Genomic DNA, 15,871 nt, shown 5'->3' with positions numbered 1-15,871 from the left:
AATCGTCTCCCCTGCTGGGTCTTAGTGCGCACGCGTCATTGGACACCGTGCACCCCCCCCACACACACACAGAGCTCTCCGACTTCCGCCTTCAAAACACACATAAACACACACTCTTTCTCTCGGCTCTACATATAAACACTGCTCTGTCATGATTCTTTTTACTTTTTTTAAAGGTAAAGTGCAGGTTAACTTGTTTTATTTTTACTTTATATTTTGTATCAATTATTTTTATGTATTTATTTTTTGGGGCTGTGGAACGATTTAATAGAGATTTTATTATTTCAAGGTTCCACATATGTGCCCATTTTTGCAGTTGGAGTATTTATATATCATAATCTTTAATTGCAATTTTTTTCTATTTTTTTAGTATCAGGGTTCAAGGAAACTTTGAATGACAAGGTAGAAATCTGGGCAAATGTAAAGCCTCCAGACAAATTAGTTTTGTGGACCAAGTAATTTCCCACAATGTAAACTAAGCATTCTTGGCTTGGGCTTCAAAGCGATGCAAGGTCAGCACACCATACTAGCAAATACAGACTTGTTCCTAGCTCTCATGATCATCCCACTCCTGTTTCTTCCAATTTAGTGGGGATGTAGGAAGGATCTTATCTTATCTTATCTAAGGCTCAGACGATGGTATGAAACCAATGAAATAAACAACCCATATTCCTGACATGCTGTGGCTTAGGGCCACATACACTTCACCACAAACACAAGTAAATGCAGCGAATCTCAGATCCTGTATTGGCCTAGGTCTGAAACTGTCTGCTGGCAATGCAGTGACATGATGATTATGATTATCTCTTTAGACAGCTCTTTAGAGTTAAGTGTGTCTTTTTTCTGAACACAAGCAAATTTTACATCATACTGTACACCTATACAAACTGTTGGTTTTGGCACTAAACAGGTTAAGTCATTGGAGAGAAATTCCCTTCTAATCCTTCTTATTCGACAGTTGTATTCTATGAAAGGATCATGCAAGCTCTAAATTTCCCACAACACACCAGGGGATATTTAAGAGGAGATGGGGGAAGCAGATGTACATATAAGACTTCTTTTGGCTCTGAAGAAAAAAAAATAACTGCCTAATGTGAGGAGCTTACTTGTTTGGTTTAAAAAAAAAGATCTTTAAGATCTCTAGAAAATTGCCATGCAGTTCTACATCAAATGGTTATCTAACTTGGTTAATTTCCATTGAATTTGGTTTTGTCTATAATTTTGTTTTTTATTGTCTTTTGTTTCAATAGAATAGCTTGATAAATTTCTTAAAGTTTGATTGATCTTTTTTTAACATCCTGCAACTGTCTACATGTGTATGATTAACACATCTTTATTGTTGATTACTAAGGAAACAAATTTTGTCCTCAGTAGTTACTGTAGCAGCTAGCCTTAAGCCAGCCATTAACTCACCCTGCTGCTAATGCTCAGCAGCTGAAGCAACACTAAGTTTTTGAGTTGTTGGGTGTGGAAACAGAGAAAATCTGTATCATTCTACCACACCCATGCACTGAAAGAGGTCAAAGTTATCCATTTAAAGACTTAAGCTTTAGTAGATTCTAGTATCAAAAACAAACCTTTGGAATAATAAGGCTGAAGTATGAGCTAAATGAAGTAATGGCAAAAAAGTCTTTTTGACTAACCCTAACACCCGCCCCCCCACACTAATTTTTCCCAGCCGATTCCCCCCTGTTTTTCATGCCATTTGCTAGGAGCACTCTCTGTATTCATTAGCTTAAGATGCCTGGGCAGTAGCCAAAAAGTGTTCTGCTTCAGGTAAAATTTTCTTCCATCAGGGCGGGCCTCACCCTGCTGGTAGAGACACAGAGGCGTCTGGGCCCAGAGGGAGTCATCCTAGGCCTGCCAAAAAGCAGGCCAAAGTGAAAAAAAAAAGCATATTTTCATCCACACAAAACAACACCTAGCAAGTCTGTAGATTTAACCCACTGGTCATAGAGCCACCAAATGACTAAAAAGAAAGGAGGGACAATGTTGACTCTGAAGTTATCCTTAATCAATTAAATTGTGATGTTGAATCTGAAAGTAAATATGCTTTGCCTTATCTGATTTGGTAGCCCTAATGCTGTATATAGTATCCCATGGGATTTTTGTGTGGTTGCCAGACACAGTTCTGCTTCTACTATTTTGATTTTGCCATTCTTTATGTTGACAGATAGCTTTTTGCACAAGCTCCAATTGGTTTAAAGTGGCACAGTGTATTCCTGTGAAATTTAGATTTGCAACCAAAGGAAATACTTTCAAGCACCCAAGTCATTTTTTTTTCTTTTTTGTGTGTGTGTATTGCTAAGATCTTGTGTTAATTGTGTTTAAGGATTCTTTTCAGTTTTGTGTATCCTGAATGCTTTTAAGTATCCAACTTACTGCCAGGGTTTAAAAGAAACCTCAAGGGTAAAACACTCAAAGCAAAGCTATAAATGTATGTATTTGTCATTTATGGATAATCTTTGTGTCAGATCTCAGAGTAAGACATTTAAATGTTGTTGCAGAGGGCATACCCTAGCTGTGGAAATGCATACATATTTCATTTTAAATAGTCCTTGTGTTGGTCTGAATTGGTGTAGCTCAGGTTTGACACTTCAGGCACATCTGACATGACGGCTTGTCAAATGCAGTGAGACAGTAAAATTGGCATGTAATTCTTAATGAAAATGTACTCAGACAGAAGAAATAATATGAGCTTGACAACCTTCACGTTAGGCACAGCATGCATAATAGTTCTTGTGACGTTTACGATGACTGCAATGAAGCAGACTTTTCTAACTTTTAAATGTTTACCCAGTGCCCTACGTTTCAAATCACACTCTCATACGTGCCTTTACTGAGGGGTTAGAAAGAACAAAGCAATTAAATACTGAGAGAAACTTAAACTGTGTTCTACATAAACGTGCTGCATAACTTTTATTTGACTTCTACGTCAAACAGTTTGTGACAGCATGCAATATCATATAACCATTGCAGGCTTCTTACCTGTCAAAATTTTATTTGTCCTGTCAGTCAGAAAGAATTCTGAGGATAGAGAAGAATTCTCAGATATTACAGTTCATGTTAGCATTTGCTTATTGATAAGACTAGTAACATAATCTTTCAAAAATCTTTGTCTTTGTAATCATTAGCATCCACCACATCAGACATTTAAGTACAACTGAAATAGGTACACACAACCATCATTTATGCAGAGCCTTGTTCAGTTTTTTGGGGAATCAAAGCAATTCCACAAATGGCACCATGTGATACTAATTACCATCAGGGAGAATTAACTGAATCTGAACACATCTGCGGCACATGTGGATCTTCATCATGGAAATGGCGATTGTGAAATTTCTTTGAGCTTTGAGATTATTTTGAAGTTAAGTACAAATGCTTTTTAATCAGATTGCTGGTAGGTCTTGCCCTGCTTAACTTCCTGTTGAATCTATCAGGAAGGTAAAAACACCAGAAGTTGGTTTATCATTCTTCATTCACTGCTAATTGTGAATGCTAATTTTGCTAAACATTCATTATACAGCTAAACTATACTTAAATATACTTTAAATATAATATAAACTATAAATATTATTTGCTAAAAACCTTGTTATCTTTGTCTGAGAAGCTTTAATGAGGATTTATTTTGCCATTCAAAGTCATTATTAGAAACATGAAGCCTATAACTTGGATATCCATTGATACATTTAATTAAGAGGGACCACAGACCTCTGGTAGTTAGTACACATGGGCACATACTGTAGACAAACTATGATTTTATATGAAAGTTTGTAATTTTTGTCTAGACATCTAACAATTCTGCTATGAAAAAGAAAAGGTCTTTGTTATCTATAGATAGATGAGCTGTTTTGCTGGGAACTGACAGTCACATAGTTTTAAAATCATTTAGTCTCAGCCTCAGACACTCCACCCACAGGATAAGGAGTATCTGATAACTTTTGTACACTTTTCTGGCCACAACTTTAATCATCTTGAGGGTACAATCTGGCAGCCCACACTTATAAATATACACACTTTTGTTCCAGTTTCCAGTGGGAGAAGATCATAAGCAAGACATTGATGAAAAAAAATGTTCATGGAACATATTAGAGTGTTTTGTGTAAAGAGAATGGTGATGTGTATACGATATATGAGATGAGATGTTTCCCACCAAACTGCAGGAAAATGTCTGTGGTTGTTGATCAGCCAAGGAAGTTAATTTGCCTCTTTCTGTGAAAGGAGATGCATTTGTACTGTAGGTACATGTATCCACAGAAGTACAAGACTAAAGTGGACTATTTTGCAAAGCTGCAAATGTACCTACTTCTGTAATCTCAAACATTGAGTTTCAGTTATTAGTGATACCTTTATAACTACAGAGTATCCAATGAAGGACTTTATCTAACCATTTGAAAGTGGCAGACAGGCTTTATTTATCTGATTCAATTTCTGCAGTCGATGCTCACCAAGCCGAGATATACCTTCTATTCTAAAAGGTAAGCACACATACTTCTCCAAGACAGTCATTTCACTTTAGAATAAGTTCAGGCTGCCATTAATGGCCTAATTACCAAATTAAAGTGTCTAAAGTGATGTCTTTATTATTTGTGCTAATGACCCTCCTCTTAACTGAGACAGAGATCATTGTAGAATTCTGCTTTACTGTCAGCATGAAACTTTTCAACCAGAGAAGCTCTCGGTCTTTCAGACGTCCCATCACACAGCTTTTATGTTTCTCACCTTCACTCCTGTTGCCCTCATAATTGATGGCAATTTCAATCCTAATTTTGCTTCATTGTCAATGGAATGAGCAGATATAATGGAAACTGACAGGTGGACACTCTTAAGTGGGTTCTTCATTTTGACAGCTAAACAGACGTTGGACATAATGACATTAAGATGACAGTTTTCAGAGTTCACAACTATAAAAAAGAAACTATAGATTTTTTTTCCCAAATTGTAAATAATCTGTTGGAAAACAATTAGTGTGCACATAACATTGCAAAAAATGCAAAGCCTTATAAACAGAAAAAGTACATTGTAACGGATATCCTGAACAAGGGCCGTGACTTGATCCTCCTTGCGGCCTTTTCCTCTTCGGCGGCAGGGTCACCATAATCCGGCTGTGTGCAAGAGTTGAAGATCCGCGGGAGCTACGGCAGTGAGCTCGCGGCTGTACTCGCCTCTTTGAAGTCCCTTTGGGCGTGTTCCATTGCCCCTCTTGCATGCCGCTCTTCCGCGTTCTGCGCGTGCGTTGCCAGTCTCCCAACAGATCACGTGATGCTCGGCATCAAAACAAGAAGCACATGCGTGATACATGATACTCGGTACTCGTAAACCAAGACTTGTTCATTTTTCAAGTCAAAATTCAGTAAAAACTGCGATTACTCGCAATCCGAGGTTTCACTTTATATACAATATATAGTATATTGAATAGCATATTCTACTTACCATCATGGTAAAAGTCTCTTTCCCACTTTAGCACCAAATGTTCCATATAGACACAAGCAAACTGCAACCATATAATAATAATGGGGGTAATCACAATTTTTTTTTTTAATTTGCATCACTTTTGTGATGCTTAGCATCTGTTACTACTTCTTTTAGTGTATGTTTAGCCCGACTTGAGCATAATAATGTGGTCAAAAAATGAAATGTTGATCTGTTTAACTAAAAAAAAAAACTCATATTGTCAAAAATTCCCTATATCAAAAATTAACAAAATATGGTTTTACTTGCTGTTACTTTTGTGCAGTTCCCATTATTATTATAGTTATTCTCTCAATGTTGCAGCACAGCAATAAAAAAAGAACCGGTGTCCATTCATAAGACCTCTAAACACCTATCTTTAGGAAATCTGACAACTATTTGGCACAACAGTGATAAAAGGGTATAATACAACATTTCCTCCTCAGTCCCTATGTCTCTAGTCATTCACTTCACAGTGTAATGTTTGCCTGCTTTTCTCTGATCTGCAGTTAGGATAATGTTGTTGAATCATTGGTGACTTATTGGTGTAGTACTTTTCAGTAAAGTGTTGCGGGGTCATCTTAGATCCCTCTGAAGTGTTTACATAGACCTCTTGTGCTTCTTTTCAGTATTCTCTAGCAGCTTGTGCTAAGATAAATATTGCCCTATGCAGAGTGCACTCGGAGGGCCAGACAGAAGCATGCTTCTGCTTGTCAGACAATATTTACAAGAGCACCACAAGGACTTAAACAAGTGTGTGAACAAAAACATAGTAGATTTTGTTTCAGGCTATAGTACATGATGTTTTGGAGTGCCTTTCTAAGATGAAAAATATCCTGAAAAGAATTAAGAGTATAGATGTACAGGTTACAAATGAAATGTAAAACCTGTCACTCCATTTAGGCACGGTCAGCAGGGATGCGTATGGTTGATGTCTAGTTCTCCCCTTAGGATAGTCCCTACTCACACAATTTTTGCTATGGAACACTGTGAATTTACTAATTGCGGTGAGTCATGGGTATGAGTACAGTAAGAATTTGTATAAGACCCTTGTGTGTGTGTGTGTGTGTCAGAGATGGCTTGGTCAAGTAGTGGTTAGCACTGTGGCCTCGCACGTCCAGGGTTGAGGGTTCGATGCTCACCGCAGCTCCCTTGGGTCCAGTTTCTTCCCACAGTCCAAATACTGTTTAGGCGAAATGGTGTTTCCAAATTATCCACAGTGTGTGCTCTGCAATGGATTGGCTTATGTCCAGGGTATCCCCCACCTTGTGCCACAAGTTACCTGGGGTAGGCTCCAGGTCTTTCAAGACCCTTTAGAAGATAATCGATATAGAGAATGTTTCAGGGTGACCCATTGTGATTTGTGGCTTGCTGGCATTGGCCTGTTAAAAAAAAAAAAAAAACATTTTGTATGACCTGTAGTGCTAGCAAGCTAACTAGCATTGATTTCAGTGATAACACAAGCCAGGTCCAGAAAAAAATGATACAGAATGGATCTGTGTTTTACCAAAAAGTGATCAGCTGCGAAAATTTAATTGGACTCACTTATTTACTACACAGTCCCATCGTGTAATGCTTGCCACACAAAGCAACATTTTATACTAGCGGGTATAGATTTGACTATATATTTTACTCTGACAGTTTGATGTAGTTTCAGTAACCCTTTGAGTGCTCTGGTCTTTTTTATTTGGTGATTAACAACAAGCTTTAAGCACAGCTTTGCTTTGTCACTGTAGTTCATTGTTTATTAGTCAAATTATTATAAAATATTTAGCCAACATATTTAATTTGTAAAATTTGATAGTTTTTTCCCCCATAATGACTTTTTATCACTGTTATTTAGCTAGATTTTATAATACTCAGGATCCTATCCTAATAGGATCTTTCTAAATATTTTAAATTCATTCTTTTACTTCAAAAAATGATTTACAATGACCTTCTTGCATCCTTCATACAAAAGACAATAAACGGTCCAAGGAAGCAGGGTCAAAGGTGAAACCGAACTGAAAAGAATCTTTGCAGGATGTACCCATACACCAACACTGATGGTAAAACAAAGTAAACAGGATGGCTCCGAATATAGCAACAATGGTGGAAGTGTGATGACTTGGTTAAATAGTTTTTCAACAGAACGGTGGAACTAGAGAGGGCTTGCCTTCCACAGCTCACAGTGATGATTCATTACAAAACACGAAGATCTGACAAATGGCTCAAGGGTTAGTCAGCTACTATGAAACAATATCTTTTCACTAAACGTCCTTCACCCAGGTGCAACATGGGGACTACAGTTCTCGAATCCTGGGGCATTTCTGTTGTAATACCTCCATTGGCAATGTCAAGCCAGCATCATAAGGAGGATGTGGTTCATGGAACAATTCCAAAGTCCAAAGAATTAAACACCGACCAAGCGTGATTCATTTTCTTATTTTCTTTCTACTCAGAGCAAGCAGCAAAAGGAAACCTGATGATGGAATTGTGCTTTGTGCTCATGGTCACACATTGCTGGTTTAAAACCCTTTATAAAATCAAAAAACTGTAAGAAACAACACAGCTTTATACAATCAAAGATATTTATCCACCAAAATCCCAGAAACTTTTGACAAAATAAAACATTTTAAAACTAATATTAGTCAAATTCCAGTTTTCTGGTTTGACCCCAGTTCATTAACCATTATTTGAACCGGAGTGGCACAAACTGTTGGTTTGATAGTTCAGCACACTGCAAACCTAGAAATTTAAATTACACCATTCTTTATTGTTTTGTTTTTGCTACCATTAATGTAGCTTACAAGTGCACATAGCTGCTGACTTGATCTTACTTAGTGCATACTCTCACTTGCCACTATAAACATCTACAGAATAGATTTTTATGATGCTGTGAAAGCATTACAGAAGCTTTCCACTTTGGCAGGTGTGCCATGCTGCCTGTGCTATGAAATAAGTATTAGTAAGAATTTGTTAACAAAACAGGTTTTTACCTGCCAAGAGAGTTATTAGTTTTATAGATCTTTTAAAAAGTCATTAATTTTCAAAATATAAAGGTCCACTTTAAGATTTTCCCCCTATTTAGTGCAGACACTGAAACAGCTTCGCATCAAATAGAAAATTACTGAGTGTTTAAAATTTGTTAAAAGACTGTGGAAGTAGAAGTGCTACTCAGCACTAGTTTAAGCAGCAGTTTTGGGCAACGTAAAGGCTATTAGGCCATTGTGTTCTGTGACGGAAAGCATTTAAGGTATAGGTTTTTGTTTTTACTAGGTTTTTTAGACAGCTGGAAAACATGAACACAACGGCCACCATTAGACATTATCTGAGCCAGGGTTTACCCATGAATCTCTTTTTACAAGTTGTTTGAATGGCACGTGGTAAAACAGTCTCTTATTCTAAGACCCTTAGCTAAAGGACTAGCACTGCTGCAATTCCACTCCGATCTAGAGAAGAAAAACAGTCGCAGTGCTTGTTTGCTTGCCAGTTCCTGGAGTTTGCATTTTAATTCATGCCACTGTTGACTCTGCCCTACTTGCTTTCCTCTTTAGCCTTTAGTTCTAACTTGTTCCCCTCTCCATACTGCTGACTGAAGCTGTTTATTTTATTTTTTTTCCCCAACAGGGCCAACACTGCTGTGTAGGGAAAGAATACGTTTGATGTAGGCATTACCTCCATGACCCCTTACTCATGGGTCATGCTGAGAGTTAGAGCCTCCTCCAGTGTACTCTGAATCACCATAAAGAAGGATCTCACCCCTATTGTTGGAAAGAAAGGTTTTCTCAGCCTCCTACCCCCCTTTTCCCCTTTTTAATAGGGGCCCCCATACCAAACTGTTGAACATCTTCCTTCCCCATCCCCCTTCTCTTTGTTGCTATCCCGTAAATTGAGCCTTCCCTTTGGAAGCACTAATTAAGAGCATAATCTTCTCTTCCTTTGAAAAAAAAAAAAAAAAAAAGAGTTGAGGGGTAATGTTCCCTTCGAGTTTCCTTCAATCTTATTATCTATCTGTCCAGTCATACTGAAGCTGGCAGCACCACACTGGGTTGTAAATATTTTAGAAATGAAAACACAATAAATCGTCCTATTAGTACATCAAATCATTTCTGCAAGAGTAGTTGGGGATTATATGAGACAAACAATATAATAGGTATTAAAGGGACATCAATGCGTCATTATCAAACCATTTTAATTCTTGTTGGTGGCATGGTGATAAGCCTGAGGACGTGCAATAATGAATGTTAGTCATCAGTGTGTTTCTGGTTTCTTGAAATTAAAAAAATGATTATAGCTGTGCATAGTAGAAAAACACACACCTACACCAAAGCAGCCAGGCCCTGTATGGAGATATTTGAAACATTAAAGTAACCCTAGGCAAAAATAGGTGCAAAAAGAGGGGTTATCTCAACATAGGCATCTTTCTTAATTTGTTACCCTAAGAAATAGCACCCACAAGGAGAATTACCTTGTACATTTGCAGCTGTTTTTAGTTTGTAAGAAAACCCTTAATATATAAATGGTTTATTGACCTGATCTCTAGAGCATTCCGTTTTTCAATATTTTTTTGCTTTTTGTGTCATCAGAATGTGGACTGAGGGGCAACGCCAGCTTGGATTCCCTTAGATGAATCAGCTTGTTTTGTCAATCTTAAAGAGCACTTCTTCTACAGCTATTCTTCCCATTATAAAGCTGTAGTGCACCTAATGCTGAGACAGCACTGACCAAGACAAGGATGCAAGTATGTTTTGACATCCATTGTCTAAGGATTCTTTTATTTTAGCCATAAAAGTAAATTGTAAAACATTGTCATGATTATTTGCATAATTTCCCTAGATTTTTTAGAATTCATAGATTTGTATATTTTTATAGAAAGACTAGAGACCCATGAAGATCTTAGGAGAACCACACATCGTTACATTAATCTTTATATTCTTCTACTTAATTTTTTGTAATTGATACGATCTCCATGCTAAATTTAGGCAAAGAAAATGTTTACTTATTTTTACAATTTCTATAATCACAACAATGCTTTTGAGAATCAGTAATGAATTAGAGGTGTTAAGTCATATATATAATTATAACATGTAATTATATGTAACACTTGTCACTTTGCTAGCACTATGGTTATGTCAAAAGCATGTTAACATGCAGTGAACGATAAAAGTCAAATGCTAGACAATAAAGCCTTGTTGTTTGCCATGATACATTGGCCACATTAGCAAGTGACACTATTGCGCAGCTGCTCATTACAAATAACTTATGTTGCCTAGAGCTAATTAAGAGTGCTATTAAAACTCACTCAGCTGCATGACATTATGAGAGCCAGCAGCTTTCAGGAAATTGTGTAAGCAATTGTATGAATCTGGCCAGTTGTTCGACATGGATTCAGACTGCCAGAGCAAAGCCAGCAGGGCCCAGTTTTGTAAACATTAACAGGAAAGGTTTACAGGTCTGCTGAGGATCCTCCACATCTGGGGCTACTGTATGTATGACAAGGTCCAATAAACATAGCTAGGACTGGAGCTAAACTAGTCACTGCTTATTGACAATTGCTAAATCACTTTGTGCTTTGTGGTGTTGGTTGCTGACCAACCATGTGAAACAGTGCTCATATTCCTCATTGCCTTATACCGTACCATAAACACCCCTCTTCTGACAAATTTCCCAATATGTGAGCTTATTACCATGCAATGTTTGGACACATGTCCACCTGCAACTACACCAAATTTCGAAACAATGGACAATATTTACTATTAGATTACAATTGACAGGACCTGGTTTATATGTATGCTTTTTATGTTTGGTGCAGTATAAAAAATTCCACCCAGCTTTTCTCAGATGTACTCTTATTAAGATGAATGGTGGAATTTAATTTTGCTCTATGTATCCTTTAAATCCTGGAAGCAGTTTTTGTTCAAATTTTACACAACTATACACAGTAAATAGAAAGATAGTACAGAATAGAAAGAATTTACTACAATTAATAAAAAATGCACTAGAGAATACAATTAAACTAAAGATAGAATTTCCAATAAAAAAATCAAATACAAATAAATAGACAATAACAGCAGCAGTGTTATTGTCCATGTTCCAAAGTGCAAGGTAGTCCTCATTTATGTGTAAATGAGCAGTGTGCAAACAAGAACAAGAAATGTGCATCAAATGAGCAGCGTGCAGATGTGCAATGTAGCAAGTGATGTGCTTGGTAGGTAGGCTTTTTTTTCCAGGGCCAAGGTGCTACAGTACATACATGCAACAACATAAATTAACTACACAACCCTACTGGAACCAGCTAGCTAACAAAGAGACCTAATTAGCTTTAGACCCAATTTAGCTTTCAAATTTACATTTTTTTTATTTTAAGTTAACTTAAAACTACTTTTATACAAAAAAGAGACAACAATAGATAACATAATACAAAGTGCACATGCAATGTGCAAACAAAGAGCTGTGTATGTTTATGGTGTGAAACCAAAGCAAATCCAATCAGTTAAGTTCTTAGTGGCATTCACTTGCCACACCTAGCATCAGGGAGCAAAAAATATCAATACAGGTTTAAATGCGATATTAGATAGGGTACACAATTTAAGTGTGCAGATAAACTAGGAAAAAATCTACTTATTAAAGATTTTAGGACTTGTGTTAGCAGAAACAAGGCACAGGACAAAAAAACATGTTGTTCAAAAGAAGAGGAAAACAAACAGCTACCAGGAATGCCTAAGGCTGGAAGACTCTACCATTTGGCCTGCGGCTTCCCAAGACTCAAGGCAGTTTGGAGACGTAGTCTACAGTAGTTGGCATGAGGCTGTATTGTTAGGCTTCTTGCCAGGATTTTCAGTTGGAATTTCCTGTCTGAGTTGACTCCCCCTTGCTTATTCCCTCCTTGTTCCTGGAGCAAGACAGAAAAGCTTTTTAATTACACTGCCGCTGCCTGGCCTCTCAGGATATTATTATTGTTCTTGAGTGCTTCCTCTGAGGATGAGCTTCTCTCACCACAAAAGTACTCTCAGCTTCGTTCGGACATGAAAAGTGAATGTTTTTCCTGTGCTTTGAGATTCAGTGCACCCCATGTTAATGTCTACCACCTGGAATTGTCTTTAAAAGGAGATCAGGTCCTGACTTAATCCTGTTACAAAAAGTCTGGCAGGTTCTCACGATGCCCTGACAGGATGTTTTGCACATTTGGGCCATTGATATGGGAAACTAATAATAATCATTTTAATATATGACCGTAATTTGTGGAAATGATAATATGTAAAGAAACACAAGGAAACTAGTTCATTTAATAAAAAAAAAAAATATATAGAACTAGCTTTTTCCCAACACTTCCCAATGCTATCATTAGTATTACTATACTGTGCTTAGATAAGCTGCTTCTATAGGGCCATCCTAAGGTTTATGTGAAATAATTGTCTGGTGATATGTTTTACAAAAAGTAATAATATAGTGCCTATATAAAATAATTATTATTGTAGATGTTAGAGCTGTTTGGCAAAGATGGCCCAGGAGCAACACTGCACAGTGCACTGTAGGGTTAATCTCTTGAACAAGTGTGAAAAAATCATGAATGCAGATCACTTAAAAACTTGATAAAGTTGCACTGCTTAAAAAAGAAAACCCATAGAAATCACGTTTTTTTTTTAATAGTGAAAGTAAGAACATTTTGATGGGGACTCATAGGATTGGGACTAAAAGCTGAGTGGTCATAATAAACCACCCTGTTACTGAGACAAAATGGACTTTGAAGTAACAGAAGAAGTTTATGAGATCTAATAAGTTCAGATTGACCCTGTTCCAGAGTGATGGGAATGTCAGGGTAAGAAGGGAAGTGGATGAACGGATATATCATTTAGAAGCAGTGTTATGATATGTGGTTGCTTCGGTTGGTTATGTCTAGGCTCAGCAAAGTTATGTGGCAAAAAAATGAAGTCAGCTTATAACCTGAATGTACTGAATGGTCAGATTATTATTAGCATGCATAGGCCTGTGTAGTAATGAATTCCTAAATCTGGCAGAAAGATTACGAATGCAGAAATAATTATTACTTATTACCTCAACAATAAATGCATTTTCAAAGATGTGTAGTTTACCAAAAAAAAAAAAAAACATGTCACCGTGATGCAGTATCTTTTTTTTGTCAGGAAAGTTTTTTATTGGAAGGATACCAGCTGTCAGTGCTCTGTAACAGACTGACAAGCCACATTTTTGTAAAGAGAGCAAGAATGGGACATGCATACTCTCCAGTACCAGCTTCCACCATTATTAATGACACAGACATCCCTGAAGGCCACCTCCCATGTGCTGCACATGATTAACTCACACACTAAGATGCCACACATGGACCACAGCATGAATGAAGATGTTATGCATGCACATACTCTTTCTCCCAAAAGGCATAGCTGAGGGGCTCATTATCCTGGTCTCTGTACTAGGCATGAGAACGTCTCTTACTTTCAACTCAACAAGGAAATGGTTGAAAGTAATGGCAAAGAAAAAAAAACTCACGAAAAGGTCAAAAGTAGGTTTTCTTTATAAGGAGAGTCTAATACACATTTTTATATTTTTCCAACGTTGCTATGCAATATATAAGTTATTTAGTTTTTTTAATCAGATTTTACATGGTTTTTTTTTTACAGATTTTATGTTTAGATCAACCGTATTGTTTTTTTTTTGTCACTTACTGGTTTATTAACCATGTAATAGATACATGTATCAAAATAAAACACAGGATAAAAGATCTGTTAAAATACTTTATGATCAGATCATCTTAAGGGTTTTAAAACTTTAAAAGTCGTGAATGTTTTAGAGACCTTTTTATGACTTCCCATGCTCTCGTGCCTAGAATGTAACTGACTTACTGACATTGGTGATACCGTGAGAATTATGTCAAAAACTGGATTGTGGCCTAGAAAGGGCATTGAAACAGCTTACTAAGACAGTACACAGTAAGGGAAGATGATTACATGTTTTCTTTAGAAAGGAAAGCATCTGCAGGCTGGTTTTCTCATTTTGGGAAAAAATGGAAGGGGTGGGATGGTGGCACAGTGGGTAGTACAGCTACTTGACAGCCTTTCTGGTTCTATACTGAGCCTGTGTTAAATGTCTTTATGGAGTTTCTCATGTTCTCATGTGTTCATGGGTTTTCCTGTTTACTCACACTTTCCAAAAACATGCACTGGTGAATATAAATTGCCCCTAGGTGCAATTGTGTGTGCATTGTGCATTGTGTGTTGTGATGGACTGGTGTCCCTTTTGGTGTGTATTTTTGCCTCATGCACAGTGTTCCCAGGGTAGGCTCGAGATACAAAACCCTGTCAAAGAATAAAACTATAATGACTGAAATAATGGGGGAAAATTGCACGGCATATTCTACCTCTTAATTACACATATAGAATAAAACAGAAAAAAACTCCCATCATATATGATGGGATGATATTAAACATTTCATTGCATTAAGTAAATCTTGTTAAAAAGAAAGAGACATTTATTATTTCCTGGAACCCCGAATAAGCACCATGGAGCACACTGTATTATCTGCTTTTTATTGCTTGGTGTATCACAAAAATGCATGTGTCTGGGGCATTGAGGAGACCTTTGTACTTTTCCACAGCTCGTCATGATCACAACAATTCTTTTAAGGTATCGTGTGTGGTAATGTGTCAGGCAGTTGCACTCTCTGGCCAACACCATACTTTATTATGGCCTGGAAAAGCATCAGGAAATATGAAGTGCTTTTACCTCCCTTTGCTGTAACTTCACCACTTCTTTTTGATTCTGTGTGTCCTTGTCCTTAAGTTTAAAAAAAGCCTCAAACTTATGGTTTAGCTTAAGACCATATTATATTGAAGATGAAGATATTTGAGATTATCATTATTATTTATTTATTTATGTATTTTTACTTGATGTTACTGTGAATATATTTTTCAAACTGCCTTTGCAAATTTATATATGCAGCATTGGAGACTTTTATTTTCACTATCTTAAAAAAAATAATCTGGAAGCCTTCCACTTATTTAAATTCTCTCCCTCCTCCTCTCTCTCTCTTTTTCTGTCTCTGTGCCTGTCCTTGAATTCACAGCGCCTCCTCTATTCCCGACTTTCCACACACCAATCCCAATCGACATGCGCCATCATGAGGGTAGATACCATTATGAGCCAGACCCTCTTCATGCCATGCATGGGTAAGTCCATTTAGTATATTAACATTTACAGGCAACTCCAGATTTAATTGCAACCATAATAAAATTTGCTAAAAATAATAATAATAATGAAGTAAATACCACACATGTATAGAGTAGTATTTCAGTCTTAATAATATGAAAATATAGACACACTTTATCAGCATAAAAATAATATTTAAAAAAACATAAAAAAGCTAAATTACAAAACTAAACATAAAAAACACAAAGTACCGAAGACACAAGCTCTAGAATCA

At 36.9% G+C, this 15,871-nt stretch overlaps 1 protein-coding gene across 2 annotated transcripts in view; it reads left to right on the top strand.

Moving 5' to 3' along the window:
• Positions 1-15,871, top strand: part of gli2a (GLI family zinc finger 2a) — a 64,239-nt gene that overhangs the window by 19,305 nt on the left and 29,063 nt on the right. Inside the window, exons 2-3 of one of the 2 annotated variants that reach the window (XM_053496590.1) lie at positions 10,020-10,174; positions 15,515-15,617. In XM_053496590.1, coding sequence (XP_053352565.1) covers positions 15,559-15,617 — 59 coding nt within the window. In that variant the 5' untranslated portion in view covers positions 10,020-10,174; positions 15,515-15,558. The remainder of the gene's footprint in view (positions 1-10,019; positions 10,175-15,514; positions 15,618-15,871) is intronic. The other variant, XM_053496589.1, reaches the window with a different exon arrangement.

This window comes from Clarias gariepinus, chromosome 5 (genome assembly GCF_024256425.1).
Source record: "Clarias gariepinus isolate MV-2021 ecotype Netherlands chromosome 5, CGAR_prim_01v2, whole genome shotgun sequence".
Classification (NCBI taxonomy): domain Eukaryota; kingdom Metazoa; phylum Chordata; class Actinopteri; order Siluriformes; family Clariidae; genus Clarias; species Clarias gariepinus.
This window is presented reverse-complemented; position numbering and strand designations above follow the sequence as displayed.